We start from the raw sequence: 27,260 nt of genomic DNA on the forward strand, positions 1-27,260 counted from the left end.
AATTTTTAAATAATGTAAATAATTTCAAACACAAAGAATTCAGCAGGGTCTTTGATTCTGCCCTAGTGTAGGATCCAAGAGGCAATCTCCTAGGTGTAATGCTAAAGCTTTCCAACAAGAGACAGCTACAACATTTTGCCATGTGATTCAAATAGATTCCATTCCCTGTGATGTGCGAAGGTCCAGGATTTCTGCACTTTCTATAACTGACAGTCCATTCTGATTGGAACCTTGCAATAGACAGTGAAATCCTGAGGTCCTGCTCCATATTTTAATAATTAGAAGGAAATATTCCAGCCTCATGACCATAATTGTAATCAGATAAAGTAATGAGCTTGTGTGAGCAGGATTTATCTTTTGAGCTATACTTATAGAACAATACAACAGTGGATAGGGGATTCGGTCCAGGATATACTGATTCAGTCATGCAATTACTTGTAAAATCTATGTGGTTGATGCAGAATGAGTGTAATAGTGATCATGTAAATAGTCTGATGGTATTCATCCTGGTCACTTGCATATTCTTGAGTAAAAGTTTTAAATATTACAGAAGGGTTTCTGTTCTTCCTTTACGCTGAGAGATCTGAATTGTAAAATCATGCATTTTTAACTGACCTTAATAGTAAAATAAAGAATGAAAATAATGCTGAAAGTAATTCGGCAATTTCAACAAAACCTGTTTATTGTGGTTAAAACATGGTACAGACATCTTCAAACTGTAATTGTGCATGAAGAGTTTTCAGTACTGTACAAGAAAACTACAGCTTATTACCACTGGTAATTGAGAATAAGTCATCTGATGGTGACTGAAGAGGTAATGTTGGTTGACTAATGACATATGCTGAAGTTGTTTTGCATTTACCAAGATAGAAAGACATATTTATTGACTGTTTCATCAAATGGCTTTCATCTGCAGTAAAGAAGCATTCTATTGATGTCAGCTTAAGTTTAGTACTTAAATCCACAACTGAGAGATTGCTGCCAGTTTACCACGTTGATTTCAACACTCACATTAATTTACTTATTTTAATCATAACAATTTTGTTTAGTCCAATGTCTTGCATCACCCAGCCTTTTCATCAAATAACAACACACCACTTACATAACCTCTGAAATATTACATTGCAAAGGGTATACCTGGTGATGGTGGTGAAGGAATCCACTTTTAGCTACAATGTAAAGTTCCTGGAGTATGTAAAAGCTGTTGTATGATTATCCCAAGTTCTCAGAAGTCACTGAGGAGAGCTATGGAAAGTTTCAAGAATGCTTTTGCTTTTTTTTTTCTCTTTTTTGTTTGATAGTTATTACTTTTGCACAGTTCTGTGTTTGTCAATGTGAAGCAGAGAGAGAGAAAGTTTGTCAGGCTGGTGGGTGCAAAGGATGGTGGGGATGGAGTACCATGGGAGCGGGGTGGGACAGATGGTGCAATCCAGGCAGTTAAATTGCTAGGTTAGTGGCACAATATGTCATTTCTGCAATCAATATAGTTGCCTCTTAGTCTGGTAGCCTTGGTGAGGGGAAATAAAAGCCCTACATCATACAATCAGGAATTATTTCAACAAGCGAAAAGAAACTTGTGTCACTTCATACAACTAAAGTGAACTCCATGCAGAGTGCATACCAAGTTAAGTTTGCTAAATCTATTGTGCTCATTGTCATTATAGGCTTTTCACTAATGATCTTCATGTGGAATGTGCCCACTCTAAGATAATAAGACCAAAACTTTGCCATCAATTTGAATTATTTTGCTGTGATAATTATACATGACAATCAAAAACCATTTCAGATAAATTTACTTTTAATATTAAACATTTGCTATTTCCAAAACATTTACCTTTCTCAGATATCTATCCAGCTCCATTCTGACTGCAACAATTAACTTGCCTCCACTGCACTCTGACAATTCATTCAAAACCCTAACCACTTGTGGTGTGTAAAATAAAAAAAAATTGTTTTATCACTTTTAGTTCTTTGTCAATCACCCTTAGTCCCTTAGCTCTTAGGCTCTCTAGCAAAATAAACTGTTTCTCTCTATCTACTCAGACTATACCTTTTATAATTTTATATACCACCTCACAGATTCCTGTTATTCCAAGGGAGTGGCTTTAACTTCTTCCTGCTGTCCACATAATCAAAGTCCCCCATCACTGGAATTGTCTGCACTGCCTTCAAATCTTCCACATTCTATTCTAAAATGTGTTAGAACTGGACATAATTCTTCAGCTGTGGCTAAACCAGTATTGATCGTGAAGAATTTCCTTGCTCTTTATGCACAGAACAGGTTTACCAGGATGAGCCTGGATTAGAGGGTAAGTGCTATAAGGAGAGGTTGGGCAGGCTTGGGTTGTTTTGTCTGGAGCAGTGGAAGCTGAGGGGAAGGACTGACAGTAGCTCTCTGGTAGGTATGTACTTAAGATGAAAGAGAGAAGTTCAAAGGAGATGTGCAGGCCAGATATTTTATACAAAGAGTGGAAGGTGCCTGGAATGTGCTGCTGGGGTCTTGGTGGAGACTATGGATAGACTTTTTTTTACTTTTAGTAATTCATATTTCTTTAAAATTTATATAATTCTATATAAAAATATGGATTTTTACTATGTTCAAAATCACTTCCCTTGCCTTGGCACTTCCAATGAACTATGCCCATTATTTGATTTCTGTCGTACCTCCTTCATATGATGCCTTTCAATCTAGTTTGCTTCTCATTTTCCTACCAAAGCACAAGATTTCAGAATTTTCTGCATTAAATTTCATCTGGATATACATGCTCGCTCTGGCTTGGCCTATTATTTTCTTCCTCGCTGTTTAAGTTTCATGTTATTTGCAAATTTGGAATTGTGTCGTACAAATAAAATTCCAAATCATTTATATTATGAAGTGCATTGATCTTAGTGTTTAACCCTTGACGAGCTCCTCTGACAATTTCTTCCTGTCTGGGAGAAGAGCTTTTCCGCTCTACTCTGTTCCTGATACTAAGCTGGTTTTCTATCTGTGCTGCTACAGTCCCTTTTATTCCACGACCTTCAATCAAAGCCTACTACTGTCAAATGTCCATTCATATCTCATCAACCATATTTCATTGACTCTCTGTTCCTGCACCATAAACTTACAGTTACACATAACAGATCCATGTTGACTTTCTCTAATGAAGTCACACTTGATTGTGAATTCCCTCCCTGACTTTTACCATCACTAAGGTTAAACTGACTGGTAGATAGTACTGGTTGAAGCTTGCCCTCTTGTTGTGAATGAGGATGAATCAAACAGAATTTTCTACTCTGCAGGCACCACCTGAATATAAAGGCTTTTGTAAGATTAAGGCCGTGGCCCTATTTTGCAGAACAGCTGACACAAGTTGTAGATCTTGCAAAGATGTGAACATTAGAGAAATACATTCAGTGATAGTTTGAGTTTTACCTATATGTCCTTTAAATACAAAAACTTCAATTTATTTTCAATTATAGACATCGTAAAACTTGATTTTTCATTCTGTAGTATTTCCTAACCAATAACAGTATAAAGTAATTTGTAATTTACTGCAACTGAAGGTGAGCTAACTGTTTTCCATTCTCTTGAAATCCTGCATAATCTCCCTTAATTGCAGAATGTATTCTTGTACCTGAAAAAAAATCCAAAAAATTAGTAACTTTGTGCCAATTTTCATTCCAAAGCTTTTACCTATATACAGCACATTTCAAGGTTTGCATTCAGAATAGAAATAAACAGGACTTTAACGTAATAGACAACTTACTGCGGTAAGCTGTGCATCTGTGTCTTCTGTAACAGTGTCAAAATCCGAGTCTGTGTTCTTTACATGTGCATAAAGGTTAAAAATGGCCATTTTTATCATGCCCAAGTTAAGCGTTCCTTTTGCTGCCGTATTTTGGATATGTACCCATGCGGATTCCTGTATAATTAGAAAACAGTACCCTTCATTGATTTTCAATTCACCACCCAACTAATCAATTCAAAAGAAACATATTTTTGTCTCTGGAGCCTTAATCTCCTAAAATATCTTCTTGTTAATATTGGCCCATGTTTTGTGGTCAATGCTAAACAAGTGAAGCTCAAAGATTTGCTCACAGACTGTCCTCAGGATTTGGCAAGGTCACCTGCAGTAACATGCGATCAGGGATTCCTGCTGAAAAGTTCAGCATACTATTACTGTACCAAAGTGAAGAATCTTTATTAAAAGATACCGAGAAGGCCAAACTAGTGAACATAACAAATAAACTCTTCTAGGGCTTCCAGCCAGGTACAGGGATTGATTGTAACCGTTTCAAAGACAAACTCTGCCACCTTCATCAGGAATGATGTCTGGGCATATCTAGTCCAGTGGTATTTATACCCTGTAGTCCGCCCCCCTATTGGTAAGTCCTCATCCAATCAGCTTTCTGCTCTCCCACCTTGTTTGCTAATCTCACCCTGCTGTTAAGGGGGACCACACAAGTTACTGTATATTGGCAGGGAGCAATGACTTCTAGACTTATATGTTACTATTTTACATATTTGTTTCGTGTGACCTGAGCACCTCCATATGGAGCAGGCAGACTGCGGCACAGCAAAATGTAAGGCATGTTCCAGCTTTTTCTGGAACCCTGGTATATGTGGTTCATCTCATCTTCATTGAGCACACCTCAGTGAAGAGAGCAACGTACCACAAAATCATGGGCATATGATATCTGGTTGCTTTATGGCTAGGCTGGTGTGCCGCAAGTCCTTTTGTAACACACCATCATGTATCAATTATTTGGAAGCTCCCACATAATATTGCCCTCATTCACTGTGTCCTTTTAGATTAAACTGTTCCTGAAAATAATTTTTATTAGTGCTTGCTCTATACCCATATAACCAGACTTTAAAGTGAGGTATAACTTTTTATAAATAAGCTTTTGGTGCCTTGACCAAGTTACCAGCTCAGATTTTTGTATTAATTATTAAGATTTATTTTCCTGACCATTACCAATACATCTGAGTGAAACTAAGACAGTATCTTTAATTTTACCAACACTAAAGCACACTAGTCTGTTTTCCTAGTAATAAATATAATTTAAACACAGTGTACCAGGGTAAAATTAAGCATATGAATTTTATAAAATTAACTGGTCAGTAAAATAGTAGATATCAAATTTACATAGGAGTATATGCAGGGAATTTAATACCATATTGTTATGTGCAAGGGTGCATATGCATCCATAATCATATTAGACTTATGTAATTATTGTGGAGGTGGGGGACCGTGTACGTTTAGCAAAGCTGCATCACGGCCTGGTATGGGAACATCAGTGCCTTTAAATGGAAAATCCTACAAAAGGTAGTGCATCATGGGTAACGCCTTCCCAACCACTGAGCACATCTACACGAAATGCTGTCGTAGGAAAGCAGCATCCATTGTCAAAGATCCTCACCACCCTGCAACAATCAGGTAGAAGGTACAAGAACCTCAGAACTCACACCACCAGGTTCGAGAACAGTTACTACCCCTCAACCATCAGGCTCTTGAATAAAAGGGGACAGCTACACTCACCAATCGAGATGTTCCCACAGCCAATGATCTCACTTTGAGAACTCTTTGTCTTGCTATTTCATATTCTCGTTATTTTTGTTGCTACTTACTTATATTTGCATTTGCACAGCTTGTTGTCTTCTATGCTCTAATTGATGTTTCACTGAACCTCTTTACAGTTACCATTCTATAGATTTGCTGAGTATGCTTGCAGGAAAAAAGAATCTCAGGGTTGTATGTGGTGATAATAAAATTTTCTTTGAACTTTGACTTGCACATCCCCCTGAGTCTAATTAGCAGGTATTCACCACTAGCAGTTCAGTTAGCCAAAATCTAGGATATGAAGTCTTGGTGCCCAGGTGCCACCTACCCATTTTAAGGTTTTAGACTTGGCGGCTTCCAGGGAACTTTTCAGCGATATCAGCTTATTCTGGTATTCCATATTTTCATTGCTTTTCTCTGTTATGAAGTTATTAAGTTCCGTCTTAACTGTCTTCACGATTTCTTGGTTTCGCTGGTATCTTCGGAATAGCGTATCGTACGTGTGAAACAAAGCCTTAAAACGATGATTCACCATCTGGATATTCCGAAACTTGGAAGAGGTACAAAGAGAATTGGGAACAGTTTTTTTTTTCAGTCAGCCACAGTTTGAGAAAAAAAAGAAACTTTCATTATTAAAATAATTGAACACTGCTGTTTTCATCTTCTGTATTAATTCTGACAGCTTTCACCTTCCCTGGTAATGTTCAAGAAGATCCCCATCCACCTTTATATTGATTTCAAAATGCTTTCTATTATCAACAGAGCCTTCAGCAACGTGAGCTCCTCTGCAACCCCTCCCCTCCCCCCCCAAGTTTAATTGCACTCAGACAACTGAGACTCTATTCTTGAAGAAAACTAACTTGTTTTTCTCCCCTTCTCAGTCCTGACTTAAGGTGCTGCCTGCCTGACGCGCTGAGTTTTTTTTTCTGTTTTTATGAACAGAATCCGCCCCTTTCACACAGCCCTCAGTCATCACCTGGACCTCTAGTACCACCTTTTTGCCTCGGTGAATACTTTGAGAATTTAAATACGTTGGGTGCGCTAATGAAATGCAAGATTCTATTCCAAAAATAGTCTACTTGAATTACATTATGTACTTACATAAGTGTAAAGCATTACTCTTTCCAGTTACCTCACTTGATACTTTTATTACTTTCTCCAAATATTTTGGATAAATGGCGTAAGCCTCCACTTTGCTCTTTAGGTCTTCTCTCCTCCTGGTCAGATATTCCAGTTCGTACTGTAGTTTCAGAATATCTTTTTCTTTTTGTTTTATTAGTTCGGTTTCAGTCACTCGTTTATTCTTAGCTCGAATTCTTTTGGCATCATTTTCCTTGGGAGGGAATAGGAATAAAATCACGTACATTAATATGCTGATTATTTTGTCTACAAGTATATATTTTGAGTAGGTTGCATTCTCTCGCAAGACAAATAATTCATATTTATGACTCAGGCCATTGATAGTCATAAAGTCAAAGGGTCATAGAAAAGCACCACACAGAAACAGGCCCTTTGGCCCATATTGAATCTTTGAAACTGACTAATCCAATCGCCCTGCACCAGGACCAAAGGCCTCCACACCCAAGGCATCCCGGTGTCTATCCAAACTTCTCTCAATCATTGAAATCGAGCTCACATACACCACTTGCACTGGCAGCCCGTCCCATATTCTCGCGACCTTCTAAGTGAAGAAGTCTCCCCTCATGATCCCCTCAAGCTTTTCACCTTTCACTCTTAACCCATGACCTCTGGTTGTAGTCCCACACAGCCTCAGTGGAAAAGGCCTGCTTGTATTTTTCCTATCTATACTACTCACAATTGTGTCCTTTCTCAAGCATTATGCTCAGCTTATTTTTTCAGTTGAGCATACTCGAGTCAGTTCCCTTCTCCAGTGATGGTCTAGTGGCATATTTCTAGCAACTATCTGCACACAATGCTACCAAAGTGCAAGGTGCCACATGCAGCTTGGCACCATCAGGTCCGTAAGAGTGGACAGAAACGTCTCACATGCATCAGGCCAAAAACAAGCCTTTGAAATCAGCTCACAGCTCTCTCTGGAATGTCTTGTTTGGCAGCCTAACCTCAATGAATTACTAAAATGCAGAGATAAGTATTGGGAAACTCCACACAAATATTCAAATCGGAAATTATGCTGAAAGCAAGATATGTCTTTGGGAAATAACGTGGAAGGAAACTGAGCCCCCAAAGGAAACACTGGTGGAATACAGAGGACGCCCAAGGCCAGAATTGAATCCCGGCCACCGGAAATGTAAGGCAGCAGCTGTACTAGCTGTGCCAATGTACTGCACCCATGTTCTGTTGCACTCAAGTAAATATTTCCTTATTGTTCCCACCACAAATAGTAAGCTATTCTGTCTAAAATTCTCCTACATCTTCCTTCCTAAAAATAGGAAGAATACCTGGTCCTATGGTATTAGTTCCTTTCCTAAGTAAGTTTTATATTTACCTGACAATGTCTCTGTTATTATTTCCCCAAGTTCCTTCACTGTACAATCAAGCTGAACCAAGAATTTTATTCTTTTGCATTTTGCCTTTGCAAATATCTTGACAGCTCTTTTTAACCCTGTCCCTAATGCCCCCCCCCCTTATATTGTTAGTCTCCCTGGTAAATAATGAAGCAGAGTAATTATTTAATACTTCTGAAGTTTCACTGTCACCATCAACTTGTTCATCATCTGATGGTCCCTATTTTCCTTTTGCTGTTTCTGCTCGCTAGAATATGTTCCATGATAGATACATTATTTTGAAACCTTTTCCCTTTCCTTTGTCATCTTCTTTCCTAAATCTTATTGTCAGCCTTTCTTTCAAGTCCAAAGTTAACAAATTTCACCACACATGCCAGTGATAATAAACCTGATTCTGAAGTTCAAATTTCCAAGTGATTCCTTTTTGTTTAATTTTACCCTGGCATTAATTTATCTAGTTTTCATTATTAGTTTGCTAATCTTTAAAATGCAATATACTTTCCCTAAACCTTTTTGATAATCATTTCAAATATTTCCCATTGCTGTTCTAACTTTCTCAATAATTACATTAATATTCGATGGAATATCCCCGAAGTTCAAAGTACAAAGTTCATTTATCATCAAAGTATGTATGCATTATACTTGAGATTCGTCTCCTTATAGGCAGCCACAAAACAAAGAAACCCAAAAGAACCCATTAAAAAAAAGACCGTCAAACACCCAATGTATAGAGGGGGAATAAAAGCAAAGCATCAAACAATAAAAGTAAGCAAATAGCATTCAGAACGAAAGCGAGACCACAGGCATGAAGCCGGGCATCACTGCAGACAGAGCAGGCCACAGCTTCAGTTCAGTGCCGAGCCGAGCAAACGTCACAGAGCAGCGAGCAGAACGGGTCTGACCCTCGTCTCTGGCCCTGACACCCTGCCTTTTCAATCAGGCCTAGCATTTAAATCATCTGAACAACAGGTCGCTCCTCACTCTAGCACCACTGATTGATCCTTTCCTATAGTTTAGCTCAATCCTTATGGTTTATTTTAGGACCGAAAGAAGCTGCAGAAGGTTGTAAGTCTGGTCAGCTCCATCCTGGGCACTAGCCTACAAAGTACCCGGGACATCTTTAGGGAGCGGTGTCTCAGAAAGGCAGCATCCATTATTAAGGACCTCCAGCACCCAGGGCATGTCCTTTTCTCACTGTTACCATCAGGAAGGAGGTACAGAAGCCTGAAGGCACACACTCAGCGATTCAGGAACAGCTTCTTCCCCTCTGCCATCCAATTCCTAAATTGACATTGAACCCTTGGACACTACCCTCACTTTTTTTTTAAATATACAGTAGTCCTGTTTTTGCACTTTTTAAAATCTATTCAATATACTTAATTCATTTGTTTATTTATTATTATGTTTTATTTTATTTATTATTATTATTTCTCTCTGCTAGATTATATATTGCATTGAACTGCTGCTGCTAAGTTAACAAATTTTACGTTACATGCCGGTGATAATAAACTTGGTTCTGATTCTGAATATCAGTTACTTTCACTACAACACAATCTTTAATTAACACTATTACCCCACTTCTACTTCTGTTTCTGTGTTAGATCCCATAGTACTTCACCACTTGCCCTGTCCTTTATATGTTAACTGTAAATTTCAGCTCACCCAGTATATCAGATTAATATCTTCAATTTCCCCAATATGCTTTTGAGGCTGCGCACATTGCTGTACAGAGAAATTATATTTATTAATTTTTAATTTCACATTTTTTAAAACAGTCATTTCAAGATCTAATTCTGTAGGCCCATCCGATCCCTAACAGTGACCCCTATTCCTTCCCTTGGAAACTATCTTTATTTAGATCAATTGTTTCTTTAACTTGCTGGACTATGTTATTTTCATTGGATTCCTGCCTCCGTCTTCCTACTTTACAACAGCTGTAACACTTTCTCGGAACTCTTGGCCCACTACTGTTCAGAGGTATCGCTCTTTTCTGTCCCCGTATTGGTACTGTCTCTCATGAAGTTATTCCTTTCTGATCCTTCTTTCAACATGCTCTTTGAGGAGTACTTTGCAGGACAGTAATCTATTTCCCCTCCGACCTTCGATCATCTCCTGCTCTACTTTGCAGTGGTTATCATTCTGGCAATCTCCCTACCTTAATTCGTCCTAATCCTCACAATCCCCTGGATGAGAACAATGCCTAACAACTTCTCAAAATGTAAATAATGCACTGTGTAAGTTTACCTTCAACATCACTTATTTACTTACCTGTATTCATTATGTACTTATTTACTTACCTGTATTCATTATGTACTTATTTACATTTTAAACCTTGGCCATGAACAACATAGCACAAAGCTTGACCAATTAAGGTTTCAAATCAATTATTGTTATCCACAAATATTTTTACTTGACACACAAAGCCAGCTAAAATGATCTCAATGGTTTCGCCAGTCCAAGCACCATTTACCTTCAAGAATCTGTCAAATTTCTGTATGGACTGTTTCAGCTCCTCTTCTTTCTTCACTAGTTCCTCTCTTCTCTGCTTCAAGATTTTGCGTTTCACTTGGAACTCCTGCAAAGGAAGCAGAGTTTAATAAAACTAAACCATATGCAATAAATTCTCAGAATACTAGATCTCATTTGACTGGTCAAATTCTGGGAGAATATTTTATTCACTCTCAGTTATAAATTCCTTTTTTAATGGTTATCCCTGAAAATTAACATGTGTATTAAAGAAAAGTATTTCCAGTGGCGGTACCAGACAGATTATAAAGTTCCAATTTTCAGTTCTGTCTCAGACCCATGGGAAAAGAACTAGGCTTACACAAAATCACATGGCAATGCACTGACACAGCGAATTTGAGAAAGACACTCTGTATCAAGCCAAGGAGCTACATTATACTAAAACTGGAATTCCAGTGCACTGTAAACTCGAGTGTGTGAACCCAGGTGTTCGGAATTCTTAAGATGGATTCAAAGCAATCTTTTTTAATCAGTACAAGAAAGGCTGTACTTGATTTAGCAGATTCAGGCCAGAAATCTCCATTTCTGGGCCACCGAGAATGTCAAGGAAATTAAAGACAAAAAAAAAGGAACCTTACATTATGCACTTAGAATTCAATAGTGCTATTAAGGTGAAAGAGTGTGGAGCTACAGAAATCCAGTAAAAGAAAAATAAGAATACAGAGTTAAAAAATAGTTGTCAAGGAAAGAGAAGAATATGTCCCATTAAGAGACTTAAATAATAGTCTGCGTGTAGAGGTAGAAGGAATGCATGGTTTGAAATTTACATCTTGTATATGTCTTTCAAAGATTGACATTAATGTCAGTGTGGGGGGGGTGGATGGAGAGGGGGGGCAGAGTATGAGGGGAGGGGGACGGAGAGAGGGGGAGGAGGGAGAGAGGGGAGGAGGGAGAGTGGGAGAGGGGAGAAAGGGGAAGGGGAGAAGAGAGAAGGGGAAGAGGAGAGAGGGGAGGAGAGGGGGAGAGGGGAGGGAGAATGGGGAGGGGGAGAGAAGAGACGGGGGAGGGGAGAGAAGGAAGTGGGGAGGGAGAGAGAGATTCATTCATTTATTAAGATGCTGGATCTGGGCCGGCTGGTGGTGCAATGACATCGGCGCCAAACCCGGGAGTGGAGGTTCCCAGGTTCGAAACCAGTCAGGTCTGCTCCCGAGTACGCTTTCCATCCGTGCCGGGTTGAGTGTCAAGATCGCAACTCAACCTCGTAAAATAAAAGGGAAAAATACAGCAAAAATGCCTGTGTGAGGAGTGGCGCTCCACACAGTCTCTCTCTCGCTCTGCACCTTGTAAAACCATGAAAAAGACATCATCACTGACGCGCGCACACACACACATGCAGATGCAGACGCGCATGCACACACAGACACACATGCACAGACTCGCACGCACGCAGGCACACGCCAAAAAAAAGATGCTAGATCTCTCTGTCTGTCTGTCTCTCTCTCTCTCACACACACACACACAATAAATGGATGAATCACCAAGCCTATATAAAATGCATTAAAAGAACCAACGGAGTAAACAGTACAGGAGTTGGTGATTGGTCTTCAGTTTGCAAAATGGTGACCATGAAACATTCACCTATGTAACCAGTCAAACATTAAGACAATGGGGTTGTGTTAATTGGCTTGCATCAAACCAGGCAATATAGCTGATGTCGTCACTTAACACATCAAACATGGCCACAGGTTTAGGCAATCAACAACTAATCTATTGTGTATTTTGATGTCTGGCTCTCTGTCTTCAGAAGTTTTCAGAACATCTATGTCAACAGGGATATTTGAACATTCAATGGTATCACCCACTGTAGATATGTAATTAAAAGGAAGCATTGTCAACCCAAAATATTTAAGTAAACTATGTCATCGTGATTATTGAGACTGAATTAAATCACCTGCTGTTACATTTGATCTTAATGGTATAAAATGGGATTGTGAGCCTCTACTGAAAGTGCCTCCAAGAGATTATGTATTTGTTGTGGTGAAGACAGACTCCGAAATCACCAGCTTCAGCGTCTCTTGGCAACCTCAATATAGTCATAACAAGGATGAATGTTCTAGGCAGCTGGAAGATATTGGAAATTGGAAAGACGGGCACAATGGCTAATTGAATTTGAAGTGTGAGGGGATACATTTGAGGAGGAAAACCAAAGCAACAGACTAAATGTTAAGAAATGTATTGGAATGGAGAGAACTTGGATGGCAATATCCAAGGGAGAAGTGAATAAGGTGGCACAGAACGTACTTGTGTTTTTAGCTGAGGCACAGAAGAGAAAGCCAGGAGGTCATGATGAAACTGACAGCTGGAGTTCTGTGTATGTTTCTGGTCACTAGAACAACTGGAAAGAGGGAAAAGCATTAGAGGGTGTACAAAACAAATATATTGGCAAGTTATCAGGCCGGATGATTGAAGCAGGGCTGAACAGTATAGGGTTGCTATCTTTGGAACAAGAGGTATGATTTAACAGGCTTGTGTAAAATTATAAGAGGCCTGGATAGAGAGGACAAGCAAACTCCAAGAAGCACCAGAGGTCAGGATTGAAACCAAGTCACTGAGCTGTAAGGCAGTGATTCTACTAACTGCACTGCTGTGCTGGTCGAAGAATATCATCATTATGTGCTGTGCCGTATGATGTAGGCGATCACGGTCCCATGACCATGATTGTTCTTGGTGAATGTTTCTACAGTGGTTTGCCACCTGCCTTTTTCTGGCCAGTGTCTTTACAAGAGGGGTGATCCCAGCCACTATACTCTTCAGGGACTGTCTGCCTGGCATCAGTGGTCGCATAACCAGGACTTGTAATATGCATACGACCATCCACCACCTGCTCCCGCAGCTTCAAGTGACCCTGATCGGGGGGGCGAAGCAGGTGCTACACCTTGACCAAGGGCCAGTGGAAGGAAGGAGTGCCTTACACCTCCTTTAGTACAGCCATATCTCCACCCCACCACGCACATAATGTTGAATAATACAGCAGGGAAAGAAACCCTACATCCCAACTGGTCCATGCTAACCACAGCATCCTCCTTGCTGTGTATGTTTCTGGTCACTAGAACAACTGGAAAGAGGGAAAAGCATTAGAGGGTGTACAGAACAAATATATTGGCAAGTTATCAGGCCGGATGATTGAAGCAGGGCTGAACAGTACAGGGTTGCTATCTTTGGAACAAGAGGTATGATTTAACAGGCTTGTGTAAAATTATAAGAGACCTGGATAGAGAGAATATGCAAACTCCAAGGAGCACCAGAAGGCAGGATTGAAACCATGTGTTCGGCCCATAATACTCCAAGCCTCTCTCCTCAAAGTACTTACCCAAATGCTTGTTAAATGGTGCAATTGTACCCAACTCGACCACACCACTCATGATTTGATAAACTTTTATGAGGTCAGCACTCATACTCCTGTACTCCCGGGAAGAAAAGGATCAGTGTGGCCTACTCTCCTTACAACCCAGACTCTCTAATCCAGCTTTGCTACCTATGCTGAACTTGTGCTGGCCCAAGAATCCTTCCACTGGCCCTTGGTCAAGGTGTAGCACCTGCTTCGCCCCCCCGATCAGGGTCACTTGAAGCTGCGGGAGCAGGTGGTGGATGGTCGTATGCATATTACAAGTCCTGGTTATGCGACCACTGATGCCAGTGAGGTGTGTTATCTGTACCATAAGCTCCACCCAGGATCTGTCCCATACTGGCAACCCAATCATCTGAAAACCATCTCATGAAGAGTTTTGACAGTTCTCAAAAGACGTGCTACGTCACCTATAATATAAAAGAGGATACAAAAAAGTTTTTCAGATATGTAAAGTGTAAAAGAGAGGTGTAACTAGATATCAGAGTGCAGGAAAATAACACTGGAGAGGTAGTAATGGGGGCCAAAGAAATTTGTGGAAGAACTTAAAATAGTATATTGTGTCAGTCTTCCCTGTGGAAGACACTGCAATAGGTCAGAAACTCGAGACTGTCTGGGAGAAGAAGTGAGTTCAAATTCTATCAATAAGGAGAAGACACTTGGGAAAACTGAAAGGTCTGAAGGGCCTACCTCAGCTGTTCTGGGAACAGATCTGGGACCCAGTCTGGTTCAGGATGCTTTTGGCTTGCTTCTATTGTTTGCATGGTTTTCTCTCTCTCCCTTCCACTGCACAGCGGGTTTTAGTCTTCTTTTTAATTGTATTGATAAGTTTCTTGCTATGTGGCTGCCTGTAGGCAAACACATTTCAAGGTATATAATTTATACATTCTTTGATAATAAATGTGCTTTGAATTTTGAATCTTTGAATCATAAATAAGTAACCTGGATCAGATGGACTACACCCCAGGGTTCTGAAAGAGGTAGCTGAAGAGATTATGGAAGTATTGGTAATGATCTTTTAAGAATCACTAGATTCAGGAATGGTTCTGGAAGACTGGAAAATTGCAAAATTGCAAATATCTCACCACTCTTTAAGAAGGGAGGGAGGCAGAAGAAAGGAAATGATAGGATAGTTAGCCTGACTTCAGTGGTTGGGAAGATGTTGGCGTCGATTGCTAAGGATGTGGTCTCAAGATACTTGGAGGCACATGATCAAATAGGTCAAAGTTAGCATGGGTTCTTTAAGGGGAATCTTACCTGACAAATCTGTTGGAATTCTTTGAGAGAAAAAATCGGGCAGGATAGACAAAGGAGAGTCAGTGGGTGTTGTTTACATGAATTCTCAGAAGGCCTTTGACAAGGTGCTGCACATGAGGCTGCTTAACAAAATAAGAGTGCACGGTATTACAAGAAAAATACTAGCATGGATAGAAAATTAGTTGTTTGGAAGAAGGCAAAGAGTGGGAATAAAGAATACCTTTTCTGGTTGGCTACAAGGGGTTACTGGTGTTCCACAGGGGTTGGTGTTGGGACTGTTTCTTTTCATGTTAAATATCAATGATTTTGATGATGGAATAGATGGCTTTGTAGCCAAGTTTGTAGACGATACAAAGGTAGATGGAGGGGTAGGTAGTGTTGAGGAAGCAAGGAGACTGCAGAAGGACTTAAGACAGATTGGGAGAATGGGCAAAGAAGTGGCAGATGGAACATAGTGTAGGGAAGCGTGTGGTCATGCACTTTGGTAGATGAAATAAAGGCGCAGACTACTTTCTAAAAGGGGAAAATATTTAAATGCAAAGGGACTTGGGAGTTCTCATGCAGGATTCCCTACAGCAGGGGTCCATTGACTCCTTGGTTACTGGTAAGGCTCCATGGCATAAAAAAGGTTGGGAACTCCTGCCCTTAAGGGTTAACCTGCAGGTTGAGTTGGTGGTAAGGAAGGCAAATTCAATGTTAGCATTCACTTCGAGAGGACTAAAATAATAAAAGCAAAGATGTAATGCTGAGGCTTTATAAGGCATTAGTAAGACCACACTTGAGAGTATTGTGAGCAGTTTTGGGGCCCTTATCTAAGAAAAGATGTGCTGGCATTGGAGAGGTCTAGAGAAGGTTGACAAGAATGATTCCAGGAATGAAAAGGTTAACATATGAGGAACATTTGATGGCTCTGGGAGAAGGCAGGAGAATGGGGATTGAGAGGGATAATAATTCAGCCATGGTGGAATAATAGAGCAGACTTGATGGGCCAAATGGCCTAATTCTGCTCCTATGTCTTATGGTCTAAGTCACGTCTTTTAATATTTTACAAATAAATATTGGTAATTAAGGGGCATGATTGGTTTTTCTTAGTACAGACAATTTTGGAAGAAAAGGCAAAACATTTCAATGTTCCAAACTGAAGATACGATCTGATCTTCTCCCAGCAGAACATGGTTACTCTGCCATTACTTTCTTTGATGCCACACATAACTTTAAGGCCACCATTTCAAAACAGGATTGTGTTTGTGCTACTCAGTGTTGCTGTGATTCAATCACATCACTCTTCACAGGTTCTTACTGTAGATATCAGTACGATTTCAAATACATTAATGCACAACCACACAGCTTAAACTCTGAATACTAACCTTCATACTGTGTTCAATGGTGATGTAGATTTAACGATGAAGAGAACAGGTATTACAGAATTAAACTATATCACAGCATACAAGAATATGATTTTGTAAATTGGGGAATTATGTCCCGCTTGGTGGCGCAATAATATCAGTGCTGGACTCCGGAGCGAAGGTTCCCAAGTTCAAATCCAAAGTCGGGTTGAGCGTCGAGCAAGCAACTCGGCCTCGCAAAAACAAGAATAGCTTGCTACGGAAACACTGTCAAAAGACAGTGCCCCGATAACTCCACTGCCGAGTTAAGGGCTATTCTTCTTTCTTGGGGAATTATGCCTTTTTAAAACACTGCTGATTTACTGAATGATACATAATAAAATGCTAGTTAATTCTCAATCAAATCAGTAAGCTAAACCTTTCAACTATTAGTTTATAAGTGGAATAACGAATGTGTTCCACTTTCAGAATTCTTTTTATAAGCTAACTTTGGAATACTCTGCAACACACACGAGATGCTGGAGAAACTCGGCTGCTCGGCCTGCTGAGTTCTTTCAGCATTTTATGTGTGTCAGTTTGGATTTCTGGCACGTGCAGATTTTCTCGTGTTTGGAATACTGTGGAATACAGCAGGTCTCGAAGGTATAAAAGGCAGTGCTGCATAATAAAATATGATAAAGATGTATTGATTATAGATATCAAAATCAATGTTCTGGATGACAGACTATGTGACATGGAGCACTTTCCAATGTGCGCACTGCTTCCATCATGTGGTAGAACAAAGGTTCCTTCGGGAGAAACATTAAAGCAAATAATGCAAATCACATCTGTATTTTTATTCTCTGAACCCATATTTATACGTTTAACTTTGAACCTTTGTCATATTACTTATTTACCTCTTTTTGGTTTGCAAGATCCACTTCTACTTCAGTCAGTTCTCGTCTTTTCTCCAATAACTGCATTGCACTTGTTGCAAATATGGTTTCTTGGTCTGGTAATTTGCTTTAAAAGGTGAGCAGAAGCATTATTTAAGTTTAATTTTACTTGTTGCCATATTTGATCCCACACATTATTTTTATATCGGCAATATGCGAATTACTCTTCATTCCCAACTTCACATCACACAATCATACACACCGCAGAGATCATGAAAGACAAAGTCGAGTTTATTGTCAGACACACAAGTACATGTATGCACAGGTGCAATGAAAAAACTTACTTACAGCATCAGATAAGAAACACTCACAACAAAACATAAATTACACACATTTTGTACCAGAATTTAATTAGAACAAAAATGTCTATTGGATGCAAAAGTCCATTTTATCCTCATATAAATGATAGGAATGAAAATTTCAACAGATGGATTAGTGGATAGTGTAAATGACTGGCAAAGAATACAGTGGGATATAGATCAGATTTGGGCAGAGAAATGGCAGATGGAGTTTAACCCGGCCAAATGTGATGTGTTGCATTTTGGGAGATCAGATGTACAGAGACAGTACATTGTTAGTGGAAAGACCCTTAACACTACTGATGTGCAGAGGGATCTTGGGGTCAAGTCCATTTGTATAATCCAAGTGAATAAATATTTTACGTCAGTCCTCAATGCCAGAAATTCGAGAGAGTCGGGGGACCGAAGTGAATGTAGTCACTACATCCAAGAAGGTGCTTAGGAAGCTGAAAGGTCTGAAGGCAAATAAGTCACTTGTACCAGATGGCCTGCACCCCAGGGTTCTGAAAAAGGACTAAAGAGATTATGAAGGTATTAGAAGTTTTCTTTCAGGAATGACTAGATTCTGGTAGTGAACAGGGTTATGCAGGTTGGTTTAAGAACTGAATGGCTGGGGGGCGTCACGTGATGACGTGGGATTGAGACGTGTAAATTCAGCTCTCCCGCAACAAATCAGTAAAGTACCGTTTAAATAAAACAAAGTTGGTAAATATTTTTTGAAAACTATTTATAAACTTTGTAAGATTACTTTACGATATGCCTCCTAAACCGCAACAAAATAAGTCTGCTGTTACGAAGCAGCCACGAGACGGGAGAAAAAAGGGCCTACTGCAACGATGGAGCCTCGGACTCAGGTTGGATCTCCTTCGGTAGAACAGGGAGCAATGGCGGTGGCAACGGTTGCTCCGAAGACAACGGAATTGCGCATGCGCAAAGAAGAGCGCATGCGCAAATCGACACAACGCAAACTACAAGAACCGACACCCACTGCAATTGAAAGTGACTCAGAGTCAGAACTGGATTCTGCAGAGAACACAGATGAAGAAGAGGAGGAAGAATTGGAAGCGAGTGGAAGTAAAGGAGATGATAGAGACATAAGAGAGGCTATATTGCAATCAACGGCTGAATTAAGAAAAGTAAGAGAAGAGCTTAGAGATACGAAGAGATGCTATAATAAAGTTATGGAAAGACAGGACAAAATGGAAAAGAAGCTTCAGAAGATGGAAAGAGAAATGGGGCTTATGAATGATAGAGTGGAAAAAACAGAAAATGATTTGCTCGTCTGGAACTCGGAAAGAAATCGACTCTTGGAGAAAGTGGACATGTTGGAAAATTTCAGTAGACGTAATAATATTAAAATTGTTGGTCTTACAGAAGGTATGGAAGGAGATAAGCCAATAGAATTTTTTCAAAGATGGATCCCGGAGGTTTTGCAAATGGGAGAGGAGGTTCAACCAATTGAAATTGAGCGGGCACATAGAGCTTTAAGACCAAAACCAAAAGATGACCAATATCCACGATCGATTTTAATAAAATTCTTAAGATTTCAAGACAAGGATTCTTCAGGCAGCTGTTCGAGCTGCCAAAGATAGAAAAGGGCCATTGATAATTAAAGGGAAAAGAGTTTTTTTCTACCCTGATATAAGTTACGAACTTTTGAAGAAAAGGAAGATGTTTAATCCAGTGAAAAAAACCCTATGGGAGCATGGTTATCAATTTATACTGCGTTATCCTGCAACTTTGAAGATTTTTTTGTCTGGTGGAGAAAAAAGATTTTTTGATGACTACCAGAAAGTGGAGCAGTTTGTGCAAGATTCTCTGAATATTCACCAGATACAAGAACAAACTCAGGAGAGCGAGAAAGATTGAAGATGAAGATTGGGCTTAAGAATGGATTCGTTGGATTTTTGAAGCTGGATGAATGTATAAATATAGTATTAACTATATGAGGGGGGTAAGAAAGGTTAACACTGGAGGAAATTAGTTGGGAATAATAATACTAATTTTGTCTATATATATATATATATATATATATATATATATAACTTTTTTTGTTGCGGGGAGCTGGAAGAAGCACTGATCGATTGCTACGTTAATCATGTGTGCAACCGTGGCTTTTGCCGCGACCCGTAAAATGGAGGGGGGTAGTGTTGTGTATCTTTTCATTCACAACATTAGTGGGGGGGTATTTTGTTTTTTCTTTTTTTTTCTATCTTTTTTTTCTCTTTTTGCCTGGAAGCTTGGGGGGGGGGGGAACACATAGCATCATGGTGAAGTTTAAAGAGATTCCCCAAGGAACTATGAGAGTTGAGAAGAAAAGTAATGTTTTAGATGTGCTCCGACAAAGAATTTGGTTACTTGGGGAAAGTAACGAATAATTATACCAAATTTATTTTGAATTCCATGGAGCATGTGGAAACCTTCCAATATCCAGGCGGCTCTCTTTTTTTTTCTTCTTTCTTTTAGGTAGGACTACATATGGGGGGGGGGAGGGTTAAGGGGAGGGGGGGTAGATTTTATCTTTTCATGTATTCTTTTTGAAAATTTAATAAAAATTATATATAAAAAAAAGAACTGAATGGCTGTTCTTGAAGCTGGTGGAATGAGACTTCAGCCTTTTGTACCTCCTGCAACAAAAGTAGTTGCGAGAAGATGGTAGAGCCTCAATAGTGGTGATCACTGATGACATGAGTTGTCTTCTGCAGACATTTCTGCTCTGACCTTGTCAGCTGTGACCAGAAGTCCTTCAGCAGCATCCAGTACAACCCAGTGGACTTTGCAATCAATTGAATTCGCAGCTATGACTTTGCCTTCGTTTTCAGTAACCTGATTCACAAGTCTGAACAGAGCATCTGCCTGAACAAGTTCCTGGGCTGGCATGCAACATATTTTGAAATTCCTAGGTTAATAACATTGTCACGCATCTTCAAAGACAGCTAGCTGTATACAATGGAATGCCTTTCTTAGACCCAAAGATGGCCAGCAATGCACTGTGATCAGTAAGGAGACTGAATCTTCTGCTAAAAGCATCTTGTGGAATTTCTTCACCGCAAGGATGATTCCCAGTCTTCCTTCTTGATTTGTCCATATGTCCTTTGCGCTGCTGTCAGTGACTGGGCTGCGTGCATGAGCCTTTTCTGGAACCGTCAGGTAAGACATAGGATGTTACAGCTCTACCCCATAGTTGGACGCATCCATTGTGACGACGATTGGCAGCTCTGGGTTGATATGGATGACAGCACATTCTTCATCTAATCAAAAGCCTCTTAGCATTGTTCGGACCTTTTCCATGTGGTATCCTTGTTGCACAGGACATTGCATGACTCCATCAGCAGGAACATTGCTGGTAGGAATGCTGAATAATGACTGATAATGCCCAGAAATGATGTAAGGTGCTGACATCTGATGGTGGAGGCATTCTTAAGATAGTAGCAATGTTTTCGGGATCTGGGAGATGACCATGCTCATCTATGATACATCCCAGATACTTCATTGAAGTGATCAGAAGGCTGCATTATTCTACCAAAGTTGCAATCCAAAGCCTTGCAGTTTGTTCAGAATGCAGTCCAGGCATTGGTCTAGTTCTGTCCAATCCATGCCCGTCACTGTGATGTTGTTGAGGTAAGAGGCAACACCATCAACACCACTCAGCATGGTGACCGTAACTTGTTGAAAATTGGAGGGGCCACCTTTACCTTGAAAGGCAGATGGAGGAAGGAAGACAACCCCTTATGTGAAGCAATGGTGAGAAGCTCCTGTGAATTTTCTGCCACTTCTACCTGGAGGTAGGCTTCGCAAAGTAGCGATCACCGTCCATTTTTGCGAAGAGATCTGCTGCCTCCAGAGCTGCATTGAGACCAGTTGTAAAGCACACAACCTCACTGTGCCATTGACTTTCTTGATAATGACTACTGGAGCTGCCCAATGCGAGGATTTGACAGGTATGGTTACACCAGCTTGTTGCAAGCAATCCAGCTCTTGTTCTACAATTGGCAAGGATGTATATGGTACAGGACTTTTGGGACAGAAGACTGGTTATGCATCTGAATGGAGATGGAATTCTGCTTGCAGTTTGGTGCAGTGACCTAAACCACCTTGAATCACTACCGCATAGCGCTGTTGCAGTTGCTGTTCTATGGTGGTAAGGTGTCGACTGACATGATTTGATTGGCCAATGTCTTTGAACAGACCACATCCAGAGTGATGTTCCAGAGGTCAAACTTGACCATCCAGGCAATGCCAAGGATGTTCAGATCTGACTGATCTATGAGGTAATACACACCGCTGACTTGGATACCGTTTAGCTTTACGCAGAGCGCCAATCAGCTGCAAGGTTCCCCGCGAAGCACTGCAGGTGGAGAGATGGGTTGTTTGGACTGGTGGAGACCCAAGTACCCACCACGTGTGTTTGGAGATAATGGTGATGTCTGACTTCATATTGAGCTGTAGCTTGACCAACTAGTTATTGATAAACACATTGATGTACTGTCTGCTGGTGGCAAAGTCAACTTTGAATGTGATCATTAAACTCCTTGTAGATTTTGACAGTTTTTGAACCTTCTTGCCCTTGTGCTTCACTGGCCTAGAAGACACTAAAGGATGGAAAAAGCCTTCTTTCTGACCACAGTGTTGGCATTTGCTCCAAATGCGTTCCTGCAATTGGCAATTTCTTGCAAAATGCCACGTACCACAGTTCCAACAGGTTTCGTTGCTGCTTTTAGACCTGCTGAGTGGTGACGTCTGGGCCACTGGAAACTGCACTGATACGGTTCTGTTTGACCCAGACTTGACTCGTGCTTCGGGTTGATCGAATGCTGGCATTCTCCAGTGACAGCTTGTAGTGTCTTGCTCCAGTCTGCCCAAGGGCTGCTTGCAGAAATCTGCACTGCCAAGTGCCTGAAGTCCACAAATAAAACTCAGACATTTGAACTGTTTGATATTCAGTCATGTTACCCAGCTTGAGCTTCTCACATATGAGATGGCAGCACTGGTATATGTGCTGAAGTCACCGGCGTTGTGGTTAACGAGTTTTAGAACGTGGTAGCGAATACTGAAGAAAGATGATTGCTCTCAAAAAAATGCTTGCTAGCTGTTGGGACAGTTTTGTCAAACGACAGTCCATGTAGGTTCTTAGGCAGGATGAAGTTGAAATAGTGCTCATTTTCAGCAGTTCCGAATTTTCAGAGCCAAGTACGTGTCTTCCACAAGTCACCTTTACCGGCAAACTAGGCCCAAAAGATATCCTTGTAATGTCTGAGCCACGATTCAAACATAACTCCCAAACCAGAAGTTGGTAATGGATGTGTAAGGGGGTTTCGTCTCTTATGTTAGTGCGTAGGCTAGACGACAGCGAGATGAGCGACCCTGAGGTTGGCCAGGGGGGCTACAGATGTAACAACTGACTCACATGAGCTCTGTTCAGTGTTTGACACCGAAGTTGTTGAGACTCATTGCTAACCTGCTGGTCAAGGCTTAGATTAACTTCAGTTGGGACCCCACAAATTGAGATTGCTGCTGTTGTAGAACTGTGTGCAAGTCTGTTGAAGTTGCCATGTCACTGTGATACAGCAGCTCATCACCAATTTCTTGTGCTCACTCACCAAACCCAGGAGATAGAACCCTAACATTAAATAAACCTTTATTCAGTTAAACTATGCAGCCAAAAAACTCAACAGTGCATCCACAGCATAACTATTTAAACGATTACTGAAATACATTCGTGAGGTCCTTAGGAATAATGTCCAAACTGTGAAAATCAGCCTTGTACAGGTGTTGGTTGTCTCTTAAGCTTCCCGAATGTCTCTGCTTCTATCCCCATCCCTGGCAGCGCATTCCACACATCCACTACTCTCTGTGTAAAATACCTACCTCTAACATCTGCCCTATAATTTCCTCCAATCACTTTCAAATTATTCCCTCTTGTATTAGCCCTGGGAAAAAGTTGCTGGCTGTCCAATCTATTTTACCTCTCATCATTTTATACACCTCTATCAAGTCTCCTCTTTTCCTACTTGACTCCAAACAGAAAAGCCCGAGCTTGCTCAACCTAACCTCATAACACATGCTCTTTAATCCAGGCAGCATCTTGGTAAATTGGTGTCAAAATGGTTGTTGTGACGTGTCCAGTGTGGTAGTGTAGAGGGTAGCGCTTATCACTCTTTCAGTTTCCACCGTTGGCTAGCAGTCTTGCAAAAAGGCGAGCGGAATATGTACATCCCTCCTTGTCAGTACAGAGCCCCTCCCACAGCAGGCCTCATGCAGTGCCTCCTCGCTGGTGACACATGGAAACTGAACTCCTTTTGGACTCAGGCTGAACTACAGAGGACAGGGAGGAGGTCTGGCCCCTGCACAGGCAGCACGCAGGCCCATGGTGTGTGGACAAGCCCTTGTGCTTGTGAACCAGATCCCCAGCTATGGGTAAGTAGCCCCACTGCCTTGTGGGCCGCCTCGGGAGAGATGGGACAGCAAATCCGGAGTGGAGCCCCCAGGGTAGCTGGACGTCATTGGACATCCTTCGGGCAGCTCCTGCAGCCAAGCTGGTGCCAAACGTGTTGCTTCATAAGCTTTCCTTTGGACTACACTGGTGGGGCCTAGAGGGGGTTCTTGACGACTGGACATCTCAGGATCTCCTTACCTTCCGCCCAGGCTTGTGGTGATGATCATCATCACCCATTGTCCTTCGAGTCGGATTCCAACTATCTTGGCAAAACTCCTCTGCGCCCGCTCTAAAGCTTCCGTATTCTTCCTATAATGAAGCCATCAGAACTGAACACAATATTCCAAGTGTGGTCTAACCAGGGTTTAATAGAGCTGCAACAACACATTGTGTCTCTTGAACTGTGTCCTCGAACTAATAAAGGCTAACACACACACATAACAACCCAATCAACTTGCGAGCAACTTTGAGGGATCGATGTTGTTTTCATTGCGCAGTTCAGCCAAAATCTATCTGCCGCCAATGAAGGTTGTGTTTACTGGAAGTTTCGATCCTCTGATCCGGGGAAGAGTTCAACAGTGGGTGTGGAACATGGCGGTGGACTGGATGATGAGAGTCCATCATCCACTCTGCCTCAGCTTCCATATTGAAAGTGTGCCTTTGTGGCTTTGGTACTGTATTGCACGGACAAGCTGGAGACTTGATAACCAAGCCAGGCAGACACCTACCTTACAACAACAGTGGTGCTGACTGTTATCTGGCAGAGCCAGAGCCCCCTTGCAGAATGCAGATAACAGCACTCAGACCGTGCGCCCATCCAGCAACACAAAGCCACCATCTCCTCCACTGTCACAGATCTCAGCACATCAAATCTCCCCTCCACGCCTTCCAACCCAATAGCGTCTCAGGCCCGCACTCCCCCCTCCCACCTCTTACAAAGAGCCTTGATGCAGGGTTTCGGTCCAGAATGCTGATAACTCCTTTCACCCTACTGATTCTGTTCCATCAACTGAGTTCCTCTGATGGATTGTGGCTCCGGATTACAGCGTCTGTCATTTCTTGTGCCCCCACCTACCTTACCCGACAACTGACCGAACAAGGGTTGATGTACACGAATCCTACCAACAAGTTCATCATAGTATTTACTGGATCTGACACGTTTGGAGCTGGTTTTAATCTTTGTATCTGTCTACGCCTTTAGGCCTCCCATGCTCTGAAGCTGTCATACCGTTAAGACCCATAAAAACTTACCCATAGATTGCCTTGACCATACCCATTGGTCATAAATCCCACTCTTATCATTTTGAAGGATGCTATCCATATGAACTTTAGAATATCTCTCTCTCACACACACACACACAAAGTGCCTAAGGAATTCAATACGTCAGGCAACATCTATGGACGGGACAACACTTGGCACGAAATATTCCTCTCTATAGATGCTGCCTTAAAATCTCCAGCATCTGAAGTATCCCGGGTGCTTTTAAACTTTAGAATAAGTCCATAAGTCTAACGCTGTAATTTTAAACCCCCTAACTAAACGAAATTCGTTAAAGCCCAATCAGTACAGAAAGGCAGACTGTTGCAAAACACTCCATAAGGATACAAAAAAACAGTTTGGCTTACACCATGAGGTTTTCTTCGAAGAAGGTTTTAAAGTAGTCTTCCAATTTTTTCCCCATCACTTTTCACTTTTTCGGGTTTTGACTAACTTTGGGACAAGTGGGCCCCGCTGCAAGCAGAACACTGGCCCGGATACCGGGGAATCCATCTGTTTCACCCGGCTCGGGTTACCATGGCGATGGCACGGCTCGTTACTTGGGCAACGTGACCCGCTTCCGAGACGCCCTCTCGTGGACAAAGGCATCGCCTGAAAGCAACTATGCGGTCAACCGAGTGATTTTCATTTCATGCATCGCTGTCACACATCGTGAACTCACATCAGCTAACTGGACCGGACATTACTCACTACTTGAACTCTTCACCGAACCGGAGGGACACCGGCGAGGATATCTGCCGGTGACCCCGTCCGAAATGTAACCCGTGCTGCGGTCAGAGAGCAGGAGATTACCACGAATACCGTAAACCAGCGGAGGCAACATTTCGCTATTGTGTGAGGGTCTGGGTTTGAAATTCTAACTGTCTCTGTCCGTACACACAGTTTTTCTGTGATTCTCCCGAGCGGGATTAACAATCGGCCCTGATGCAGGGTCGCAGGAACTCAAGCAGAGAAACACCGCGTCTGTGCGTCTTGGAAAAGAGCAGTCACCCTTGGATTTTGCCTACGATTCCATAAATTCCTTACCTTCAATGCCTTTCATTCAAAATAATTTGTGCAGCCAGCATCCTGTCCTTATGAAGCAGATTAAAAGCATGGGAACAGAATGAGAAATTGGCCCTAAAATACCCGCAACAGGCGGAAGCTGTGTTGGGAGTTCACATGACTTTACATAAAATAACCCAAAAAATTAAATTCAATATCAGACGACAGTTGAGCTAACAGGCATTAAATCATTGGATTGGATACTACATCCTATAATGCATTTTACAGTTTCTTCCACACTGCAAAATAACTAACTATTCTGGGTACAAATGGCACTATCAATCTAACACATTCAAACAAGCAGTAATAATTCGCCATAACACAAGTCTCAAACATTCAAATGTATTTCAGAAGAAATAGATATTTTGAAAAAAGTCGTGCATAAACAAACAAAATGAGATTTTTTTTTGGTTTAAAGATGTGGACAACCCCACAGTTATTACCCGTCCCATATGATGGGAGAGAATGACTGATAATCTGGGTTTGTTGATGGCAGGGGTGGGAGGAAGACTTGCCTACATACTTGAGAACTGCCTCCATTTCTTTGAAGAAGAAACCAATGTTTATCCATTTTTAATCCAAATTGAAACCTACTTTGAAAGAGTGAAATAATGTGTCAGGTGGTGTCCACAGAAGATTGACTGACTGCACAGAGTATTCCTTGTGGAAATGTAAATACAGCCCACTGCTATTGAAATGTTTTCTGCCCTAACAGTTTGCACCTTGCAGTGTTTTGCTCTTCCGCTTTCTGTCACATGGA

At 41.2% G+C, this 27,260-nt stretch overlaps 1 protein-coding gene across 1 annotated transcript; it reads right to left on the minus strand.

The window, feature by feature from the left end:
- Positions 1-674: 674 nt before the first annotated feature.
- Positions 675-26,016, minus strand: cfap73 (cilia and flagella associated protein 73). The gene is made up of 7 exons (XM_063034192.1): positions 25,804-26,016; positions 17,404-17,509; positions 10,503-10,607; positions 6,679-6,879; positions 5,875-6,096; positions 3,750-3,905; positions 675-3,617 (listed from the first exon to the last, which is right to left on the minus strand). The coding sequence occupies exons 1-7, from the start codon at positions 25,857-25,859 to the stop codon at positions 3,552-3,554; spliced, it is 912 nt and encodes a 303-aa protein (XP_062890262.1). The 5' UTR covers positions 25,860-26,016; the 3' UTR covers positions 675-3,551.
- Positions 26,017-27,260: the final 1,244 nt, after the last annotated feature.

Source organism: Mobula hypostoma, chromosome 27 (genome assembly GCF_963921235.1).
Source record: "Mobula hypostoma chromosome 27, sMobHyp1.1, whole genome shotgun sequence".
Lineage (NCBI taxonomy): Eukaryota > Metazoa > Chordata > Chondrichthyes > Myliobatiformes > Myliobatidae > Mobula > Mobula hypostoma.

What these genes read in the sequence shown, in the direction of transcription:
- cfap73 (XM_063034192.1), bottom strand. Translation starts at nt 25,859, where the DNA reads ATGGGGAAAAAATTGGAAGACTACTTTAAAACCTTCTTCGAAGAAAAC. An exon ending in TAATAAAAGTATCAAGTGAG is followed by an intron (nt 6,097 to 6,678) that starts GTAACTGGAAAG and finishes ACCTCTTCCAAG; the next exon opens with TTTCGGAATATCCAGATGGT. An exon ending in CAGATGCACAGCTTACCGCA is followed by an intron (nt 3,618 to 3,749) that starts GTAAGTTGTCTA and finishes ATTTTTTTTCAG; the next exon opens with GTACAAGAATACATTCTGCA.